This window comes from Pelodiscus sinensis, chromosome 30 (genome assembly GCF_049634645.1).
Source record: "Pelodiscus sinensis isolate JC-2024 chromosome 30, ASM4963464v1, whole genome shotgun sequence".
NCBI lineage: Eukaryota > Metazoa > Chordata > Testudines > Trionychidae > Pelodiscus > Pelodiscus sinensis.
In genome coordinates this window covers 14,236,816-14,259,161 of record NC_134740.1, presented here as the reverse complement: position 1 = coordinate 14,259,161, position 22,346 = coordinate 14,236,816, and the positions used below count along the sequence as shown (strand labels likewise).

The 22,346-nt window shown below is 45.5% G+C and overlaps 4 protein-coding genes and 1 non-coding gene across 5 annotated transcripts in view; 2 read left to right on the top strand and 3 right to left on the bottom strand.

Moving 5' to 3' along the window:
• LOC102462711 (olfactory receptor 14A16-like) overlaps positions 1-22,346 on the bottom strand; it is a 93,015-nt gene that overhangs the window by 54,299 nt on the left and 16,370 nt on the right. The window lies entirely within an intron of this gene.
• On the top strand, positions 2,229-3,224 carry LOC102460029 (olfactory receptor 6F1-like). The gene has a single exon (XM_006122768.2). It carries the CDS (start codon positions 2,229-2,231, stop codon positions 3,222-3,224), a length of 996 nt encoding a protein of 331 aa, XP_006122830.2.
• Positions 7,944-9,504, top strand: LOC102459785 (olfactory receptor 5BS1-like). Its single transcript, XM_075911861.1, has one exon. It carries the CDS (start codon positions 8,560-8,562, stop codon positions 9,502-9,504), a length of 945 nt encoding a protein of 314 aa, XP_075767976.1. The 5' UTR covers positions 7,944-8,559.
• Positions 13,311-14,742, bottom strand: LOC102459559 (olfactory receptor 5G9-like). The gene has a single exon (XM_006122766.3). The coding sequence runs from the start codon at positions 14,247-14,249 to the stop codon at positions 13,311-13,313; it is 939 nt and encodes a 312-aa protein (XP_006122828.2). The 5' UTR covers positions 14,250-14,742.
• On the bottom strand, positions 21,588-21,660 carry TRNAT-UGU (transfer RNA threonine (anticodon UGU)). Its single transcript has one exon. It is a non-coding gene; the product is annotated as a tRNA-Thr (tRNA).

The following is a 22,346-nucleotide window of genomic DNA, read 5'->3' as shown; positions in this document are numbered from 1 at the left end:
TTTAAATAACGCTAGTTGTTTTGAAATAATGTAGCTGTGTAGATGTACCCTAAATCTGGAGGTTCAGAACCTTTGTGGTTGTGGGCCTCTGGAAATGTGGGACCGATTCTCCAATGGGTGGATATTAGCTTGATTCCACTGATGTCATCTTGGGCAACAAAATGGCGGACGGAATTCAATGTAGGTAAAGGCAAGATAATTCCAATGATACCTATAAAACCAGGGGTCTACATTAGCCGTTACCGCTGGAGAGAGAGATCTTGGAGTCCTTGGTGGACAGTTCTCTGAAAACATCTACTCACTGTGTGGTAACAGCCAGAAAAGCTAACATAATGGCAGGAAACACTAGGAAAGAGACAGATAATAAGAGAGAAAATACCATGCTGATAATATAAGCCACTACTGCCCATTGTTCAGTACAGCCATTGGTTCCCATCTTTTCCCCTTTGCTTCCCCTGATTGGTTCCTATCTAGTTTCTCTCTCGCTTTCGCCTTCCCACTCATGGGAGTCACTCAGCCTAGGCTCCATGCTTCAGGCCAACAGCTGCACCCGTTTTTTATAGTCCTACAGCCCAACTGGTGAGAGCCTGAACCAGCTGACTAGGTCATCCGGGACCTTGCTGCAAGCTGTTCATCACTGTGTAGACGTATCCAGATCAGCAAGCTGCAGGGTTTGCTGTGTCTAAACTGTCCCAGACAGACGGTTTCCCAGCCTTCTTCAGAATACCTCTAATGAAAGCCCTTCTATGACCTTCCCAGGCATCCGTTCCATTCTCCGGCTGCTCTTAGGGGTGGGAGATGTTCTCAGAAATTCAGTCGAAATCTGCTGTGCTGGAGTTTGACCCCCTGTCTCTTTCCTGCTCTCCATGGTCTGAGAGAACAACTTTTGTCCATCTGTTTTATGGCAGCCTTTGCAATGTTTGAAGACTTCTCATGTCCCTCCTCCAATGTCTCTCTTCCAAACTAACAGAGCTAGTCCCTTCTGCCTTTGCTCACGGGTCTTGCGTTCCATTTCTTCAATCGTCTTTCTCACTTGCCTCTGGATCCTTTCCCATTTCTCTGCATCCTTTCCATAGGTTGGTGACCAGAACTGGGCCTCATACTGCACCTGAGGCTTACCCAGCACTGAGTAGCATGGTGCTCCCAGGATTCACATGCTACACCTCTGGCAATGTAACCAAACATTGCATTGGTTATTTTTGCTGACCCATGTTGAAGTTGAGATCCACCATAACATCCCGATCCTTCTCAGTGGAGCTGCTGCCAAACCAGTTAGCTCCCAGGTCTGTATGGGTATGTCTACACAGACTAGTTGTTCCAGGATACCTCCAGTATCCCGAAATAGCTACCTCCCATCTTTTGAACGCATCCGCTATTTTGAAATATAGCGGAGGCGCCATTTCGCCAGCCCTGTAAACCTCATTCTACTAGGAGTAAGGGATAGCTTGAAATAGTCCTTTATTTCAAAATTTGGCACTGTGTAGACAGCACCAAATGATGAAATAAGCTATTTCTAAATAGGTTCAAAATAAGCTATGCAATTTGTGTAGTGCAAATTGCGTAGCTTATTTTGAATCTATTTCAAAATAACTTATTTCAAGTTTCGGGTGCTGTGTAGACACACCCTATCTGTACATTTGGTTTTTGCTACATGTAGCACCTGACATTGGTCTGTATCGAATTTCACTTTGTTCTCTATAGATCAGTTCCCCAATTTATCAAGATCCCTCGAATTTCAGTTCTATCCAATGAAGTGTTTGCCCTCCCAGCATGATGCCACCTGCAAATGTCATCACACTGCTGTCTATTTCTACATCCAGGTCATTAGTAGAGACAGCAAACACCAGACCCAGGAGACATCCCTGAGGAATCTCGCTGGCGACCTCTCTCCAATCCAACATGGTGCCTTTAATAGCTTCTCTTTGTTTACAGTTTTGTATCCCATTATCAGTCCACTAATGATAGCTCCCCTGAGCCCGCCTTTCTCCAGCTGACCTGTCACACTGTCCTGTGAGACTGTGTTGAAGGTTAAAAGTTAGACGCTTGGCATGTGAGCAAGAACCAGCCAGCCAAACCCTGTAACTGAAAGAGTGTAACCCTCAAAATCTATCTATCCCCATACACCCCATCTCTCTCTCTTGCCATTTTACTTAGTCATGTGTTCAATCATAAGAAGCCATTGTGTGTTTTTTGCTTTGTTTTAATCCCACAGATCACACAATGCCACCATGAGGGCTGGGAATGCAACACTAGTGACCCACTTCATCATCCTGGGCTTCCCCAGCCTCCAGAAGCTGCAACTGTTGCTGTTTTTGGCGGGATTGGTCATCTACCTGGTGACCTTGTCTGGACATATCATCATAATCCTGATAGTACGTATCGACCGCCGCCTCCACACCCCCATGTACTTTTTCCTCAGCCACTTCTCCTTCCTGGAGATCTGGTACACCTCCAACATCATCCCCAAGATGCTGGAGGGCTTCCTGGACAAGGACAAATCCATCTCCTACACTGGCTGCATTGCCCAGATGTACTTCTTCATCAGCTTGGGTACTGCTGAATGCTTCATCTTGGCCATTATGGCCTATGATCGCTATGTAGCCATCTGCAACCCATTGCGCTACCCGATCCTCATGAGTAACAGTGTTTGTTTTCGGTTGGCCATGAGCTCTTGGGTAGGAGCCTTCCTTGTCAACGTTCCACCCCTGGTCTCGGTCTGCAAGTTGCCCTTCTGTGGGCCCAACCAGATCAACCACTTCTTTTGTGATACTTCACCCTTGCTGAAGCTCTCCTGCATGGATCCCCGCGAGGTTGAGACCATCAATTTCATTGTGGCCACTGGCGTCATTGTCAGCTCCTTCCTCCTGATCATGGTCTCCTACGTCCTCATCCTGGTGACAATCCTGAAGATTCCTTCGGCCACAGGGCGCCAGAAAGCTTTCTCTACCTGTGGCTCCCATCTGGCCGTAGTGGCCATCTTCTTCGGCACCTTGATGTTCATGTACGTGCGGCCAACATCCAGTGACTCCAACAACTTGGTCAACTTCAACAAGGTGGTGTCCATGTTCTACACGGTGGTGACGCCCATGCTGAACCCTGTGATATACTGCCTGAGAAACAAGGAGGTCCAGGAAGCTTTGAGGAAAGCCATGACGGGAAGGTGTCTACTGTTGCCCAAGGCTAAACACATTTCCAATGGCGGCTTGCAAGAGAGCGGATGGTGAAGCTGGGTACTGCAGGGAGTATGCGTATCTCAGCATGTGTGTGTGTGTGTGTGTGTGTGTGTGTGTGTGTGTGTGTGTGTGTGTGTGTGTGTAACATTAAATTTGTAATCCCGCAAGTCAATATGCTTCATTCCTTTTAATTTAACTAGGTTTACAATGCACAGTCTCTATCTCTGTCTGTCTGTCTGTCTCTCTCTCTCACACACACAGAGACACACACAAAATCTCTCATTCATATTCTGGAAGCCAGAGTAGATTATCATAAATGATTGCTTGGCATAAATGGCCAATAAATGGCCTAAATGGCCAATCAATGGCGCTACTACTACAGGACTACAATACTTTAAATATAAGAAGTTAACATTATCACTAATAAGAGTGTTGTGAGCAAGACATGAGAAGTCATTCTTCTGCTCTACTCTGTGCTGATTAGGTCTCAACTAGAGTCTTGTGTCCAATTCTGGGCAGCACTTTTCAAGAAAGATGTGGAGAAATTGGAGAGGGTCCAGAGAAGAGCAACAAGAATGATGAAAGGTCTAGAAAACGAGCTATGAGGGAAGACTGAAAGAACCGGGCTTGTTTAGTTTAGAAAAGAGAAGACTGAGAGGGGACATGATAGCAGTTTTCAAATATCTAAAAGAGAGTTCCAAGGAGGAGAAAGAAAAAACTGTTGTTGTTGGCCTCTGATGATAGGACAAGAAGCAATGGGCTTAAAGGGGAGCAAGGGAGGTTTAAGCAGACAGGATGATGGGAGAATTCTTTCCTCAACCTATCACTGTCCACACTAGGACTTGGATTTACTTAACATGCTACTAAGAGTGGGGGTAGTCACATCCCTGAGTGGATGCACTTATGTGGCTTCATTCTTTGAACTGGCTTGTATCATGAACTTCTTGGGAGCCCCGCCTTATGGTGATGAAGTTCCATGTAAACTGTGTGGTGACATTGTGGTTAATTATTGAATCAGACAGAGCTGTCATCATTTCAGAACAAGAAGCTCCATTAAGCACATTTCTGATGGAATAAATGTCTATTTTCTGACTCCTCCTGGAATCAATTATGAATATTCAAGGCAGAGAACAGCAAGTGGAAATTAACGTCCAGTAGAGGGACAGATATAAAAGAGGATGTCTGTGACGACCACAGATCATTCTCCGAAGATGGAGTTGGCTGCTTTGGAACATGAATCCTCCCTGTTCCTCTTGTGGCATCTAAGACATTCAGGCAAGATAGGAAATGGCAGAGACTGGAATTTGGAAACTAGTATGCATTCATGATGATATCATTTGCCTAGAATCAGAGTGAGTGTGATGATCTTTTATATTCTGGATCTTCTAATCTATCTCAAACCCCATCAGGACAGTAGTAGAGTATTTTTCAAAGAAAAAAACACATGAATAGATGCTCTGGAAATTAAGTAGGGAAGATGAAAATAATGCACACACCTGAACGTGTTGTTTGGCATGCTATTGTCATTGTGTTGTTCCCAGGACATGAGACAAGGTGGACAAGGTAATGTACCCACATCAATAGAACAGATGAGCTCTGGACTTGCAGAGCTCTTCTACTGAGCTAGGAAAAGTCATCAGAGCGTCCCAGCTAAGTACAAAGTGGGACAGATTAGTAAGGGGTTACCTGCTACTTCAGGAAAGTGGTTAGAGTGAAGTGGGCAATGAACACTTCTGTAGGCAATGGGCCAAAAAGACTAGTGGGTTACAAAGAGTCTAGCGGGTTACTCCAATTGCTTTGTGCAGACAGGAAGACAGCTATGTAGCTGGGAAACTTGCATTCTCTCTTTCATGTAAAAAGAAATCAATTGGAATAAGATCTGTTGTTTCACATCAAAATGGGTCAAGTTCCCATTTCTTCCCTAATCTTCATGCTGTTGATCCTCTTAGGCACATTTTTGACATCCAAGACTGTTTTACTGAAATGTTATATGTGCTTCAATTGTTTTTTAAACCAGATGCTCCTTGCAAAACTCTTCCTTCATTTTTTTTTCTGGTGTGCTCTGATACATGCATCAAGGTGCTTCGTGCCCGTGTTTTAGTAAAGTAATACAGATGGAGAGATGTCTGCAGTGTAATTTTTCGAGCCTCATTGTGTCTGCCATCATGAGGCATACAAGTCCTAAATCCAGGCACAGGAAAGCTATGTGAACAAGGCCAGCTCTTGGTGTTATCCACACTACACACAGAGCACTGACTGTCAATGGATCAGTGAAACACACCATGCAATATTTCAGTGTGGTGCAATTTGAACTTGGATTTCCATTTCAGGACTACAAAACCCCCCCACACTCACAAACACACTATGCTGACACACACAAAGACACACAATAAAACAATGAGAGCCAAATCACCAATTGGAAAGGGGATTCTTTCCTGGGGCTGTTGGACACAGGCGGATTTTGTGGGTCTCTACTCCCTGACCGTCACAAAAACCTGCCCTTTCCCAGGCTTTCCTAATAGCAAGGCAGCTTCTGCCGTTCCTTCAAAGACATGATATTTTATGCAGGGCACACTCAATCCAGGCTGCAAAGCTCAGGGGTTAGAGCACTGGTCTTATGAATCAGGGTTATGATTTCAAATTTCACTACAGCCTGACCTTGGGAGTTTGTGGAATCTTCATCACTGGAGAGCAGGTTAGATAATCACAAACTACTGGAACTGGAAGGGACCTTGAAAGATCATCAACTCCCGCACCCTGCCCTCGCAGCAGGACCAAGCACCATCTAGACCATCCCTGACAGGTAGGAACTTTTTCCTAATGTCCAACCTAAACCTCCCTTGCTGCAGTTTAAGCCCATCGCTTCTTGTCCTGTCCTCAGAGGCCAAGGAGAACAACTTTTCTCCCTCCTCTCTGTGACATCCTTTTAGATACGTGAAAGCTGCTCTCATGTCCCCTCTCAGTCGCCTCCTTTCCAAACTGAACAAGCCCAGTTCTTTCAGTCTTCCCTCATAGGTCATATTTTCTAGACCTTTCATAATTTTTGTTGTTTTTCTCCAATTTCTCCACATCTTTCCTGAAATGTGGTGTCCAGAACTGGACACAATAGTCCAATTGAAGTCTAATCAATGCAGAGCAGAGCGGAAGAATGACTTCTCGTGTCTTGCTTAAAACACTCTTGTTAATGCAGCCCAGAATAATATTTACTTTTTTTGCATCAGTGTCACTCTGCTGACTCATATTTAGATTATGACCCCTAGATCCCATTCTGCAGGACTCCTTCCGAGACAGTCGCTTCCCATTCTGTGTATGTGAAACAGATTGTTCCTTCCTAAGTGGAGCACTTTACATTTGTCTTTATTAAACTTTATCCTGTTTACCTCAGACCATTTCTCCAATTTGTCCAGATCATTTTGTATTATCACCCTATCATCCAAAGCAGTTGCAATCCCTCCCAGCTTGGGATCATCTGCAAACTTAATAAGTGTCCTCTCTATGCCATTATGTAAATCATTGATGAAGATTTTGAACAGAACTGGTCCCAAAACAGACCCCTGCACAACCCCACTTGTGATGCCCTTCCAGCATGACTGTGAACCGTTAATAACTTCTCTCTGAGAAGGGTTATATAGCCAGCTATGTACCCACCATATAGTAGTCCCAAGTAGCCCTAAGTAGCCCCATCTATCAGAGATAATCTAGATGGTGTTTGGTCTTGCTGTGACGGCAGGGGTACGGGTCTTGAGGACCTCTCATTGTCCCTTCTGATGTATGACCACCCACAGTTTAGTAAAATCCTTTAGCAGTAACAGGAACTGTCGGTAAAACGGGCGCTTTTGAACATGTTACCTTGCACAATTACTAAACAAACCACTGGGGCATAGGTCTCATCTAACAGTGGTGTGTCTATATTTTCTACTACAAATTTCAAAGGACTTTAAACACATGGGTTCTTATCATTTTCCAGTTTTAAGCACAGACAAATGGAGTGGGGAAAGTGGAGGTCACATAGCTACTTGTAGCTACAATTGTAACATTCAGCATCTTACAGGCCATAGAATTCCACTCAGTCATTTCTGTAGCTGGTCCAAAAACCTATTGCTGCCCTCAGACACACCATTCAGAGAGACTTCCAGCCTCGATCAGAGGTTTTACAGTGCTGGAGAACTCGTCTGTCAAATGGCTCCATTGGTTAATAGTCCCTGGTGTAAATGGTAAAAGTCCGGAATTTTGAAGAATGGCCATTGAATGGCAACGGGATTGTGTAGATTGTGTGAGACCACTCCCCTTGAGTAAGGATGGGGGAAGCAGGCTCACAACTTGTGAGGTTCACTGGAATGATTAATAATCAAATTCTTCCCCCTCTCCCTTCCTCTCTCTTCTTCTTCACTGATACCAACAAATATAACTATATAACTTGACTAATAGTAGCAAGAACCTGCTATACTCAGTCTGTAAATCTTTTCCACCCTGGCCCTTCTCTTGATCAGTCCATAAGCCAGTGGTGCTCAAACGTTTTGGCCCACTGCCCACCCTGCTCAATGTAGACCTTTCCGCAGACCCATGAAGACAAAATGGGGAGAGTCTGACCAGGAGGTTAGGTGCAGGAGTGGGCTGAGGGTGAGGGGTCTGGGTGGGAGGTTGGGTGCAGGAGCAGGCTGAGGGTGCAAAGTTGGTCAGGAGGGAGGGTGCAGGAGCAGGGTGGGCGTGTGGGATCTTGGTGGGTGAGGTGTGCCTCACAGGGATGCAGAGCAGAGGGATGGGGGATGCTTATCTGGTTATGTGCCCCGGACTGCTCCCATTGGCCACGATTCCAGCCAACGGGAACAGCAGGCAAAGCCTCCAGGTGAGCATTTTCCCATGCTGTCATTCCCCCATCCAGAGTTCCAGCGCAGGCTCCCTGCTGCAAGGGGGGGGGGGAGGGCAGAACTTGAGCTGGCAGCCCATCTGTGAAATGGTCGCAGACCGCTAGTGATCCAGGGTCCACACGTTGAGAACCACGGCCATAATCCCACTTCACTGCTGGCAGTCCTGATGCTCTGCCTGCTAGGTGAAGGTAACCATGTAGGTAGCTGACCTACCATGGCTCAGTTTGCAAGAAACCTTCAGACAGGGCTTTGGCTATCCATCGATCTTTTGTTAATTGTCAGAGCAAGGACACGCTGGATCCACTGCTTTACACTTTCTCACTTTTGACTCCGCGTTTCAAGAGTATTGAGGGGTGTTGGACGCTGAACGGTCATTGAAATTCCGGACACTGGGCTAGATGGACCTTTACCCGGTGTGGCTGTTCTTACGTTCTCCTTTGAAAGCCTCAGTCTTCATGTCTGCGGATGTTTTTCTTGTTTTTCTCTTTACAGGTTAGTGTTTTGTTCAACCAGTGAGCATGGAGAATCACACGGCAGTGACTGAGTTTATTCTGATGGGGCTCTCCAGTGACCCACAGGTCCAGATGTTCCTCTTCCTGGTGTTTTTGGTTATTTACCTGATCACCCTTCTGGGGAACATGCTGATCATATTGGTGATATGGGCAGACCCCCACTTACACACACCCATGTATTTCTTCTTGAGTAACTTGTCCTTTGTCGATATCTGCTATTCCTCAGTTACTGTCCCAGAGATGCTGGTGAATTTCCTCGCAGTGCAGAAAACGATTTCTATCAACAGCTGCCTCGTCCAGATGTTCTTCTTTCTGGCATCAGGCACGACAGAGATCTTCATGCTCTCTGCCATGGCATACGATCGCTACGAAGCCATATGTCACCCTTTGACCTACATACAAAACATGAGCAAAGAGGTGTGTATCCAGCTAGCCGGAGGGGCTTGGAAAATTGGGTTTACTGTTGCATTGGTCAACACCCTTCTCATCCTAAGAGTGCACTTCTGCCAGGTCAACAAAATCAATCATTTTTGTTGTGAAATCCCCACAGTTCTGCATATCGCCTGCAGTGACACCATGGTCAATGAGGTGGTGGTTCTCACCTCCAGTGTTTTTGTGGGACTGGCTTCCTCCTCTGTGATCATTGTCTCTTATGGTCTCATAATCTCCTCAATCCTCAGAATCCGCTCCACGGAGGGGCGGCGCAAGGCCTTTTCCACTTGCGGATCCCATCTGACTGTGGTTCTGTTCTTCTACGGAACAGCTTTTTGCAAGTACCTGAGACCAGCCTCGGGGGCCTCCTTCGAAAAGCTAGTCACGGTGCAATACAGCATTGTAACGCCGATGCTAAACCCCATCATTTACAGCCTGAAAAACAAAGAGGTACACACCGCCCTGCGGAAAGTCCTAGGCAAAGGCCTATGTTTTCCAAGCACAATGGTTCCGAAATAATTATTCAATAAAGGTGCAGCCACACAATAAACCCATGGTTCTGTTTATCTTTATGAGTTTTGCATCGTAAAAATGAAAACTTTCATCACGGGAAATTCTAGTGTTTCAGCATTAGATTTTTGTTCTGAAAACACACCCTCACACCCCTATATCTATTTCTATATTTTCATTAAACCCCGTATCTATTTATTGACAGAGATAAAGACAGAGATAATGAAATAAAATAGTTCTGAAAATGCTCAATTTGAAAATGACGACTTATTTTCCCTCTGTCTTTTTCATTTGAAAAAACATGTCAACATTCCTGAACTGAAATACTTTGGTCCCCTTTGTTGAACTGACTTCAAAACAAAGTAGTCTGAGACAAATCAACGTTAAATGGAGACCAGTGACTGGAGAGAGGCTGTTCTCAGTGGGGGCAGATGTCAGAAGAGGAGCAATGGGCTCAAGTGGCAGTGGGGAGGTCTAGGTTGGAGATTAGGAAAGACTATTTCCCTAACAGATGATGAAGCACTGGGCTGGGTTCCCTAGGGAAAGGGGTGGAATCTCTATCCCTAGAGGTTTTTAAGTCCTGACAAAAACCTGCGTTGGGCAGGGGCTGGACTCGATGACTCCTGAGGTCTCTCCCAACCTTCATGTTCTATGGATCTAGTATTTCCTTAGGGCCATGTGCAGCCTGAGACGATTTGCATTTTGCGGATCTGATGCCCCAGTCATTGTTAAGGTCTGTCTGCACAGCAACTGGACAGCCATTGCTGGCCTATATTGCCCAGGGCTGGCTGTGGGGCTGTTTCATTGCTGTGCAGGTGTATGAGGTGGGAAGCAGCTCAGGTCCTAGGACCCTGCAAGGTGGAAGCCAGAGCCTGAGACAGACTGAGCCCTCTGGACCTGAATCAGCTGCTATGGGATTTTCTTTGCTGTGTAGACAGATCCATATGGCCCAGGGTCACTGGTCAGATCACATTGTGCATGGAACCAAGAACCCTGTCAGCCCTTGCAAGAAGAAGAAGAATCAAACTCACAAGTGGTGGTGGGTGTTATAGCCTGGGATTATCAAGGGAGCCTAAGGGAGTTAGACACTCACATACCCTGGAAATCAAAAGGAACTTAAATACAACCCCCCGATGCTGATCTGAAAAGGTCCATCTCAGCCCAAGTGTTCACATGACCCTGCAAGTGTCCAACATGAAACAATTAAACCCAGTTCGGGCTTTGGTGATACACAGACTTCAGCCTGCTCGGTATGGGTATGTCTACACTTGCACCCACTTTTGAGAGAGGAACACAAATGAAGACATTCGAAATTGCAAATGAAGCCAGGATTTAAATATCCCACACTTCATTTGCATATTCACATTATGGCGCTATTTCAAAATAAAACTATTTTGAAATAACAGACGCTGTTAAGAAGCGGTTATTTTGAGAGAAGGGTCTTCTCTCGAAATAACAGGTAAACCTCATTTGCAATTTCGAACGTCTTCATTTGCATCCCTCTCTTGAAAGAGGGTGCAAGATTGACATATCCTATTAGAGCAAACACACTGCTAAACAGCTTTGGGACTTTTTATTAGCAATAGGGAGAGTGAGAGGGGAAGAAAACCCATTGAAAAGCATTTGAAATACAAAGTTTCAAGTCAGTATTTCATGCCGACAAGATCCTGCATTCCCTTCCCCATTAGCTGGAGAATTTTTCAAAGAAACCCCCCCTGGTGCAACGTTCTTCTAGCTGATATTCAAAATGGGAATAACGGAGTCCTTCTTGGGGCACAGAGAAGTAGGATGAGATGGGTTGAAGCTGTTGCTGTCATCAAAGACCTTTCCAGTCCCCTAGAAAACCAAACAAGACAAGCACGCGAAATGGGGGAAAGAAAAGAACAACACAGCTAGAACATGCTGTTCCTGGTTCTCTTACTTGCCGTCTCGCTGTTGGATAAACAATGGCTCAGCCCATGGGGTTACCAACCACTGGGAGACTTGGCAAACTTGAATGGGCATTGGGATGTTTTGGTCATTGCATTTAGCTGCCTCTCTGGTCTCAAGCTTACCCCAATATTAAAAAAACCAAAATTCTCCAACCCCCAGTTTTGTCTGGTCCAGCCAGGCTTTTACTACCAGCTGGACAAAGGCGAGGGCTAGGGGAGAGAAGAAATAGGACAGGAAAGGGCAAGGATGCATGAAGAGGGGAGGGAAACAGATTCTCACGTCCACAGTGATATTAGACATTTAGCCAAAGCCAAAGGAAGTGGAAAACTCATCTGGCTCAGTTTCTCTGACCCCATCTGCTCAGGATATTTCCCGGGATTATGATGAAGAAGGTCTGGGGATCCCAGAGATGTTGGGAGTAGCAGCCATGGTGGTGAAACTTGCACCTTCCCATTCTCCAACCAGCTGGAGTCAGAGAGTCATAGAACCCTACGGTTGGAAGAGGCCTCAGGAGATCATCGAGTCCAGCCCCCTCATTGAGTCCAACCCCCAAAGACATCGCGTCATGATAACCAGCTTTTCCCTAAACTACTCGTCTTGGAAGGACCACGTAGGGCAACGATGGGCACAATAGAGCATGTCTATGTAATTATGTCCACCAATTAGACCTAACTTCCAACACAACAATTTTGATTCCTTGATCCTGGTTTCACTTTGTCTACACTACAGCGTTATTTTGAAATATCTAATTTTGAAATAACACGACTACACACAAAATGCATTTTGAAGTAGCTTTTTTCTATTTCGAAATAGCGCGTCCACACTGATTGGGCACTGAATCGCATTTAAGGTCAGCCGGAACTGGTTCCGGCAGGGCATCAGGTCAGAAGTTACCTTGTGGCCAGGACGGCCCGAGGGCATCCTGGGAAGGGCTGGAGGCCTCCTATTTCGAAATAAGCATCTACACAGTGCTTATTTCGAAATAGCAATTTCGAAATTGGTGTTATTCCTCGTGGAATGAGTTTTACCAATATCAAAATAAGCCCTCCACTGTTTCGAATTAATTTTGAAATAGCAGTTGGCTTGTGTAGATGCTAGGAAAGTTACTTCAAAATAACTTTGCTGTGTAGACATACCCTTATTTACCAGGCATGACATTAACCCAGCCTTTGGGTATATTCAGTAAACTTTTTGTTTGTACCTCTTCAGTCTTTCTGTTTCTCTTAACCCATCAACATCTGATGTTACTTTGAATCTTTATGAATTTTCACTAGCTTTTCACAGCTAATTAGGGGGTAAATTTTTTGGCCCAGTTACCACAAGACTACTCAAACAAGAGTTGAAAGGAGTGAGGGAAAGTTGTTATTATTTCCCTCAACTTACCCATGGGAGCTGAAGAAAGGGGTTTTCAAAGGTACCAGATATCGATCCCCAACTCACACTAATATTATAGAGCAATGAAGATCATGTGGCAAGCTCCCATTAATTTAGGCTTGGATTTTTTTTAAGGATTCCAAAAGGTGTAGGGCTCGGAAATCCCATTGATTTTTAGTAGGGTTCAGAAGACAATTCCCTTTATCTTCTAGGAAAATCTCACACCTGCCAGTTTAATAATCATGGGAATTGTGGACCTCCATCACCTAAGTAGTGTAAATGACTCCCAAGGTGACAAGACAAGAACCAGAAATTTCACTCAGATCTCGTTAGTCATGATCGAAAAGACCATCTTTCCACTATAGGAATAAATATACTGAATTAAATTAAAGTCAATCAATATACACACACTCTTAGTCTATATAACGTAGGGTCACAATATGGAATCAGTCCTTGTCCAACATTTCTTCTGTAAGTCTTTATTACATCCCCACTGGATAATACTAACATTACTTGAGGAACTTGAATTTTTGGAGCATTTTCCCCAGCGCCGTTTTCACTTCTTTGTTCTTCAGGCTGTAGATGATAGGGTTTAACATGGGGGTCAAGATGCTGTACTGGATGGAGATGAGTCTGTCTGGCATTGACGGAGAATCTGTGTTTGGCTTCATGTACAGAAAGAAGCCTGTCAGGTACAATAACCCCACCACAATGAGGTGGGAGCTGCAGGTGGAGAAGGCTTTCTGCCTGCCCCCCGCAGAGCGTATCTTTAGCACGGTGGAGATGATATGCATGTAGGAGATGAGGGTGAGGAGGAAAGAGCTCAGGCCAAATATTACTAGAGTTGCAAAAAGCACCACTTTATTGATGGTGGCTTCTGTGCAGGAGAGTTGTAGTAAGGGAGGGAGCTCACAACTGAAATGGCTGATTACATTGGGTCCACAGAAATGCAGGTTCAGCACAGGAAGTGTGTTTATCAGGGCATGGAAGAAACCCAAAGCCCACGTGCTGAACACCACCTGGACACAGAAACATTTGTTCATTATCCCCATGTAATGCAATGGGTCACAAATGGCTGCGTATCGGTCATAAGCCATGGCCGAGAGTGTGAAGATCTCAACGCCAACAAACAGAGTGAAAAAGAATATCTGAGCAATGCAGCCATGGAAAGAGATTTTCTTCTGCTCCGCTAGGAAATTCTCAAGCATTTTAGGGACGGTGACAGAAGAATAGCAGATGTCGACAAAGGACAGCTGGGAAAGGAAGAAGTACATGGGTGTGTGAAGTTGGGAGTCAGCCTTTATCACTGCCATGATCGTCATGTTCCCTACGAAGGTGGTGAGATAAATCACTAAAAAGACCAGGAAGAGGAGTGGCTGGAATTGGGGATCGTCAGACAGTCCTAAGAGAAGGAAATCGGTCACCGTGCTACGATTGTCCTTTGCCATTAAGCTGGGGAACCCTTCAGATGCAAGAACGGAACTGGAATTGGTTTAAGTGAAACTGTGATTCGAACACAGGGTAACCATGGAAGAGAAACAGAGAGGTAGTCAAAGGACAATTTGCTGCCTGCCCTCAGCTGAGCAAGACTTTGTCTTTAGTATTTCATCGCAGTCTCCTTCCCTTTGGCTGGGAGTTTCCCTTCTGCTACAGATGGAGGCCCCTCCGACTCCTCTTCCTTGCCTCTCACCTGAAAACACTTTTCTCCCTCCCAGAACCATGCATGGCCCTTTCGTTAATGTGAGTACAGCATATGGCACCTGCATAAACAAGCAGAGAAATGAAGTCATAAAATCTTCTCTTTCCAGCCTATTGCAAATCCCCATCCATCAGCAAACAGTGGTGCCAAAAATAGCTGAGAAAGCCTCAAGGAACATGCGATTCTTTGCAAAAACCTCTTCCTGTTTTAGGGCCTGTGACCACTTCCCTCTGCACCCCTCAGTGTTCAATGTCAGCTCCAACTCTGCCTCCCTTTTGCCTAGAAACATGCAGGAAGGGTTAATCGGGGTTAGCTTTACAGGCATTGAAGGGCTTGTGACGAAGTGGGGGGTTGTATTCGCTCGGTTCGCTTCATTATCTTGCATGGGAGTTCTACTGGCCTGTTGTAACCCCCTCAGTTTCCCTGGGCACTGCACCAATAGCGATGCAAATTTTGGTGTGACAGCCTCCCTCATATACACAATGGCTGACTCTTTCTGCAACCTGAGCCTGGAAGGGGAGGAGAACCAGGTGACATCTTTTGCACGGGAATCTGGACAAAGGCTGGAGGCAAGGCTGGCTTCAGGGGGAGATAGATAGATAGATAGATAGATAGATAGATAGATAGATAGATAGATAGATAGATAGATAGATAGATAGATAGATAGATAGATAGATAGGGGGTGTGGGTGGGAGAGAGAGACGATGACTGAGCTAATATACTTTATTGGACCAACTTCTCTGTGAAAGAGACAAGCTTTCCTATGTACCTATAGTTCTTCAGGTCTGGGAAAGGTATTAGATCTATGCTATAGACAGATCAAATTTTTGACATGCAGAATCCTACTTCACTCTATTATTATATTGTAATTTTTTTCAATGTTGAGCTGCAGTTTCAAGACCCCAGGCTAACTTAACCATTTCATCTGGTACCAGAAAAGAATTTGTGTCACTTAAGTTTTGGGAAGTGGTTGCTAACGCAAGAAAGAACACTGTTTGGGGACATAGCTGTGGTGTAAATGGAGAAGACAGAGATTAAAAATATTAATAATTAAAAGCCATGCCAGTGAATGAAGACTGACAAGAGTCGGGAGGAGAAGCAGGGGATTTGAAATCAAAAAAAGCTTCCTTGATCTAGTGCATGAATGGGAAACACAGTGGGAAAACCCTTAAAATAATTCGCAGAACTAAACAAATTACTGATGTTATGTTTTCTTGGAGAAATTGTTTTAGGTCTTTAATCAAATCTGTTGATTGAATTAAATTAGCTTCTTGATTTTAATCGTTCACCTGAACGCGTACCCTCGAAGCTGCTCAATTCATCACCTCCTAGGGATAGGGGTATTTTAACACACTGACCTGATATAAATAATAAAGCCAAACTCACCCAAGAACTGCACGGGGAGGGGAAAAACCATACGATGTCCGTTCTAGTCCTCTGGAGTTCTAGTGGCACAGGTGAGAGAGTATCTATCTATCTGTCGATCTCTCTGATATGTAAGGAAACTGTCTTTTTTTAATGCTGAACGGCCAAATTCTTTCCAGCATAGTTAGAGTTTGGTAGAACCGCATCTAATCCATATCAAGACCTTCTTTCTCTTTCCTTACTTGAGAACACAGATACCCTTTATCTGACTTCAAAGTTCTAATGAGGTCTGGGAGGACTTCTGGACCTGTTCCCTGAAGTATGTGTTTACATCACATTAATTTGCCATCACAAGTGAGTGTTCATTAGTAGTATGATTACTCTGTCTGCAGGTGTGGGTGGGAGTGGGGGCAGGAAGTCCTATGGATGGAAGGGTCAGCTTAAGTTTCAAAGGGATTACAGCTGGTTTTCAATCCAAAGGTCTGGATTTGAGATACTGTGGAGCTGCCCCATGCTTCCAGAAAGGGGAATTCAAGGCGATTGCCCCTAACCCTTATTTACTCACACAAGCATTTTGATGGGATGGCGAATGACTCCAGTGGAAAGTGCAAACGAATGGGAAATGCAGAAGATTCCAGTCAGGTGGTTTTTAACGAACAAGACAAATCTGACATGCGTATCACATCCCTGCCCACACTGCCTCTCTCTGAGCCTTAGAAATTCCTTAAAACAAGTAGAGCCCTTAATTCCACTTTGGTGCTGCAACTTGGACACACCTTGCCATGTTGCTTCCTGCTGTCCTTTTCCTCGACAGGGAGTTCTTAGAAGGATCACATCTCCCTTTGCTGCCTGCAGCCCCTTTCTCCTAATCCCACTTTTGGTCATTTCTGGGTGGACTGTCCTTGCCACTCAAAGGGGTTCAGGTACCCACTTGCCATTGAGTGGCAATAAGAGTTCTAGGCACCTCACTTCCTTAGGCTCCTTTTGGGAAAGCCCACACATAGAATCAGGGCACGGAGAAGCTCATTCCATGTGCGCAAGTGCTGGGGATGCTGCTCCTCCTGGCTTGAAGTCAATTCCATTCTCTTCCAGGGCTTATCATTTGGTGCAAGGACTCTCAGCTCTTCCATTGTACAAGTTGTACCAGCTTCCCAGCCTGTGTGAGGGCCTGGGACTCAAACTCAGGTCTGGGAGTCCCTAGAGCACTGCTCTCTGATGCCAGCTGAACCTGGGAGAGCTGGGAAGCTGCTAAGGGTGTGTCTACACTGGACCGTTATTTTGAGAGAATGAGCGTTATTTCGAAATAACAATGCACGTGTCTACACAGATGTTCCGTTATTTTGAAATAATTTCAAAATAGAGGACGGCTTATTCCGAAATCTGTAAACCTCATTCTATGAGGAATAACGCCTCTTCCAAAATAGCTATTTGGAAACAAGGCATGTGTAGACACGCCACTGCTGTTATTTTGAAATAGCCACTCCCCATGCCTCCTGGGGCTCTAAATCGAGAGAGCACATCCACATTCAGAGAGATGGATTTGGACTAATTTTGAGTCTTTCTTGCAGTATAGACATTCTATTTTGAAATAAGCTATTTTGGAATAATTATTCCAGAATAGTTTATTTCAAAATAAGCGTGCAGTGTAGATGTACCCTGTTGGCAGAGGGATGTAAATTAGATGTTTCAAAAGTGCAAATGAAGCAAGGATTTAAATATCCCACCCTTCACTTGCATAATCACATCCTGGCACTGTTTCGAACAAGCACCATTTCGAATCATGCAAGTGCAATTTTGAATTATGCAAATGAAGTTCGGGATATTTAAATCCCCACTTCATTTGCATAATCATGTCCTGGCACTGTTTCGAACAAGTACCATTTCGAAACTGAAACCGCGGTTTAGACGCATTTTTTCCGACAACAGGGCAATTTTTTGAAAGATCCCGTGCTCCACTGTACAAGGCCTCTCTGCTTGTGTGAGGAAAAACTGCTCCGTTGTTGGAAAAACCGCGTCTAAACCACGGTTTCAGTTTTGAAATGGCGCTTGCTCGAAACAGCACCAGGACATGATTATGCAAATGAAGCATGGGATATTTAAATCCACACTTCATTTGCACTTTCAATGTATCTAATTTACGTCCTTCTGCCGATAGAGAGGTGTAGTTTAGACACACCCTAAGACTCCAGTGTGCCACTCACTGGAGCTCTGACTAGAGGATTGTCCGCTTCCACCAATCATTCCAGCTATGCCACAGGTTCTCAACAGAGGCCTCATGCTATTTCCAAATAAGCTATTTCAGAAAAACTATTTTGAAATAAGTGTGCAGTGTAGATGTACCCAAAGAGTCCACCAAGGACTGGGTTTTAGCTCCAGGGGGTGGGTGGGGTGGGGATCCAGCGTCTGTCTGTGTCCAAGAGAAGCTGTTGCCAAGAGAATGACAATGCCACAGCCAAACAGATGAGGAACCCGTGGCCAAAAATATCATTTTTTGCACAACTTTGACAGGAAATGTCTAAATGAAATGAGAGAACAGTTCTGCTTCATTTGGCTTTCAATGCCATTTTTACCTTGTTTTTGGTTTCTGAGAAAATAGCAAATGTTGAAATGATGCAGACAGCCTGAACTGTAGAGTTTCTTTTCTCTTCTCTCTGCCCTCTCCCACCCAAAAATAGAGGACAATTTTCAATAAAAATAAACAGAATGTAAGGGATATGTGGTGGATAAGCAATTGAACTAGAGCTCTCAGTGTGAGGCAGTAGTTAAAAGAGCTCCCGTGATCTTGTGATGCATAAACAGGGTTAGGCTTAGGGAACTCTAAACAGAGGACTTTCAGGTGACAATAGAGAACTTTGGCCCTGGTGTGACTGCTGGCGGAATCCTGGGTCCAGTTCTGGGCCCACAGCTCAAGGAGGATGTAGATAAATGGAAGAGAAAAGAACCATGAGAATGATTAAAGCAGCGATGGGCAACCTAAGCTAGTGAGCGGGCCACATGAGCCTCCCTCCTTCTCAGTGGGCCGCAAGATTGTCCTAACAAAGATGCTCTCCCAGGATAGGCTAGTTTTGCTCACGGTGCTGGCGTGCCTAGAATCCACGGAGGGTGCTGATTGAACTGCAGCAGGGCTTTGATTGGATGCAGAGGGAGCGCACGGCTCACAAAGTCAGGGTTGTGTGCAATCAGCATGCCCCTCACTTCACGAGACCTGGCTTTATGCGTGTGTCACGTTACTAATACCAATAAAAGGGGGAAAAAACGATGTGGATGGAAACCAGTGGAATCTGGCAACCGGGCGCGTGGGCAACAAAGATCTCATGGGCCAAACGTGTGGCTCTCAGGCTGCAGGTTGCCCACCATTGGATCAAAGGGTTAGAAAACCTGCCTTAGATTGTGTAATTTAGCAAAGAAGATTAAGGAGAGGCGACTCCCAGGGCTGGACAGAGGCATGGACGAACCGGGCAGCTGCCTGGGGCGCCAACCGATGAAGGGTGCCTGATGGCAGCTGTAAGGAGCGCGTGGCATCCCTTACAGCTGCCATCAGGCGCTGCGCGCCCGGTTCCCGCAGCGCCAGCCCTGCGGTGCCAGCCATCAGCACCCTTCCCCCCACAGCTGCGAGGCCCTGCACGGCCTGGCACGCTTGCCAGCAGTGCCCGCCAGGCCAGGCTGGGCAGTGCATGTGCCATCCACCCTGGGGGCGGGCTCCAGGCTGTGCACCAGCGGCCATGGCCAGTGTGTACATGCGTCATGTGCCTCGGGGGTGGGCCTGTGCCTGCGCAGTGCGTCCAGGGGCGGTGCCGCGTGCCCGGGCCCAGGGTGCCAAAAGGGCTCAGGTCGGCCCTGGCGACTCCTCACATCTTGGGAGCAGTCTGCCGCTGGATTCATAGAAAAGCAAAATCACTTCATCTTAAGCAATGACCTTGTAAGAGCAATGGTCTAATTAGCTTCTCCCCCCACCACTAGCCCTGTGTCTAGACTGCAGGCTTCTTTTGGAAGAAGCTTTTCTGGAAGAGATCTTCTAAAAGAACTTCTTTTGAAAGAGAGCATACACATTTATTGGATTCCGTCTCGCATTTCAGTTGTGATTATTATGGACAGAGTGGCCACCAGGGCACCTGTGATTTTTCCTGGAGGCCTCTTCTTTTGAAAAGACACTCTCTTCCGCGTCCCCACGTGCCTTTTTTTGAAAAAGCTTTTTCGCAAAAAGCGTTCTTCCTCATAGTATGAGGCTTACCGCCATCAGAAAAAATCCTCAGTTCTTTCAACTTTCTGTTGAAAAAACGCGATAGCAGTGTGGATGTAAGTGTAGTTTTTCCGGAAAAACATCTGTTTTACTGGAAAAACTCGGCAGTGTAGACATACCCTCAGATGCACAACGAAAGGAACTTCCCTCAACCCTGGAGTGCGCATCAGAAATAGCCACATGCTACTGGGCCCCATTAGGTAACTCCTCCATTTACTGGGTAAATGGAAGGGATGGGGCTTCCCCTCCTAAATTCACACATGATGTCCCAAAACCTACTAATGTGCTGGGGTTATCCATGGGGGGCTACTCAGGCCTGCTAGGGGCACTGGAATATTCCCACCGCACCCAGTAGGGAGCTGTGGTGGCTGGCACCCCACACACTGGTGAGCCAGAGATGCTAATTCAGCCCCAATGCCATGGGTAGTGGGGAGGTGAGCTTGTAAGCCTGTGGTCCCACCCACTCTCCATCACTTCTCCGCTCAGGCCCTGCCCCCTCTCCACTGTCCTCTTCCCTCTGATCATCCCCTCCCTGAACCCAGATTTAGCAAATCACATTTGGGACTCTTCTAAAATTCGTCTCCAAAAAGAATGGAGCATGTTTCCCACTCCAGAGCAGATTGCGAAGGCTGGATATGCAGAAGGTACCTAATTAATAGTGCGAACTTTGGCAACAAAAAAGTCACCCACAAGGTTTTTGAGATACCCTGAAGTTTGTCAGAGATTTGTTAGCAAAAGCTTTGTAGTAAGGGCAAGGCAGCTGTTCCTGCTGAACGCACCATTATATATTATGGAATATATGGTGCAGCCCTCCTCCATTTCACATGTGCTTCATCAGTATTTCTAAGCTGATTTTATGTTTGAAATATACTCTTAAGACTTCATAAAGGAACTATGCCTGACTCTATAGTCTAACAGGAATTTTGGACCAATAGCCTGGATTAAAGTAGGTTTAAGTCCACGCAGCGCCTTCCTTCTGATCTGGCAAAGGAAAAGGACCTGGAATTTCAGATTGGCCACCGTTCTTCCTGGCAGGAAATACAAGGATGAGGGCCTACTGAACCCCATAAGATGGATGGGTGACATCTGAAAAGTTTTTAGCATACACCTAAGTAATTTGATTGGCGTGTATGTTTTCTCTGCAATGCTTACCATTTAAGAATAAAGGCACTTGCTTAGAAAATGCATTTATGTTTTTCCTAAGTTTTTAGAGAGGCAGCAGGGTCAGAGCAAAGGTTCATCCAGCCCAGTGTCCTGTCTGCCCACAGCAGCCGATGCCAGGTGCCCCAAAAGGAATAATAAGAAGATGGAATCATTGAGTGATCCCTCCCGTTGCCCATTCCCATATTCTGGCAAATAACGAGAGAGAAATAAGTCACTGGCTGAAGATTTATTGTGAATATTAATTTAGGGGGATTATAGGGTTAATTCTGAAACATTCCCACTTATAAAATGTGCTCTGACCATACACAATAAAAGACCAGGCCCCAGTGAGATTTGAACTCACGACTCCTGGTTTACAAGACCAGTGCTCTAACCCCTGAGCTATGGAGCCTGCTTTACTGCTATTTTAAAATGCCCATTAATGTAAGCACAGCCACAAGAACTGTCCAAATTTGTTGTGCTACATTCTTTGACCCAGCATCCTAACCTACTGATGCTCTCAGCCATCTGCGGAAAGTACAAGTTGTGCACACTGTACAAAGTGGAATCTAATCTAATCTAGCTATCATAATACACCCCTCTATCTATCTAATCTCATACACCCCCTCTATCTATCTAACCCCATACACCCCCCTCTATCTATCTCTCTCCACACCCCTCTCTCTCTCTCATTCCCTCTGCAATGCCTTATCACTGATATGTGGCTGGATACCACTCCTTGGGTCAGACCAAAGGTCCATTTAGCCCAGTATCCATCTTCCAATAGTGGCCAATGCCAGGTGCCCCAAAGGGAGGGAACAGAACAGGGAATCTTCAAGTGATCCCTCCCATTTCCATCCTCTGACAAACTCAGGCTAGGGACACCAGCCAGGCTGGGCAGGAATAACAGCCATTGATGGACCTAACCTCCATGGATTTATCTAGCTCTTGTTTGAACCCTGTTCAAGTCCTGGCCTTCACATCCTCTAGCAAGGAGTTCCACAGGTTGACAGTGTGTTGTGTGAAGAAATACTGCCTTTTGTTAGTTTTAAACTTGCTGCCTATTAATTCTATTTGGTGACCCCTAGTTCTTGTGTT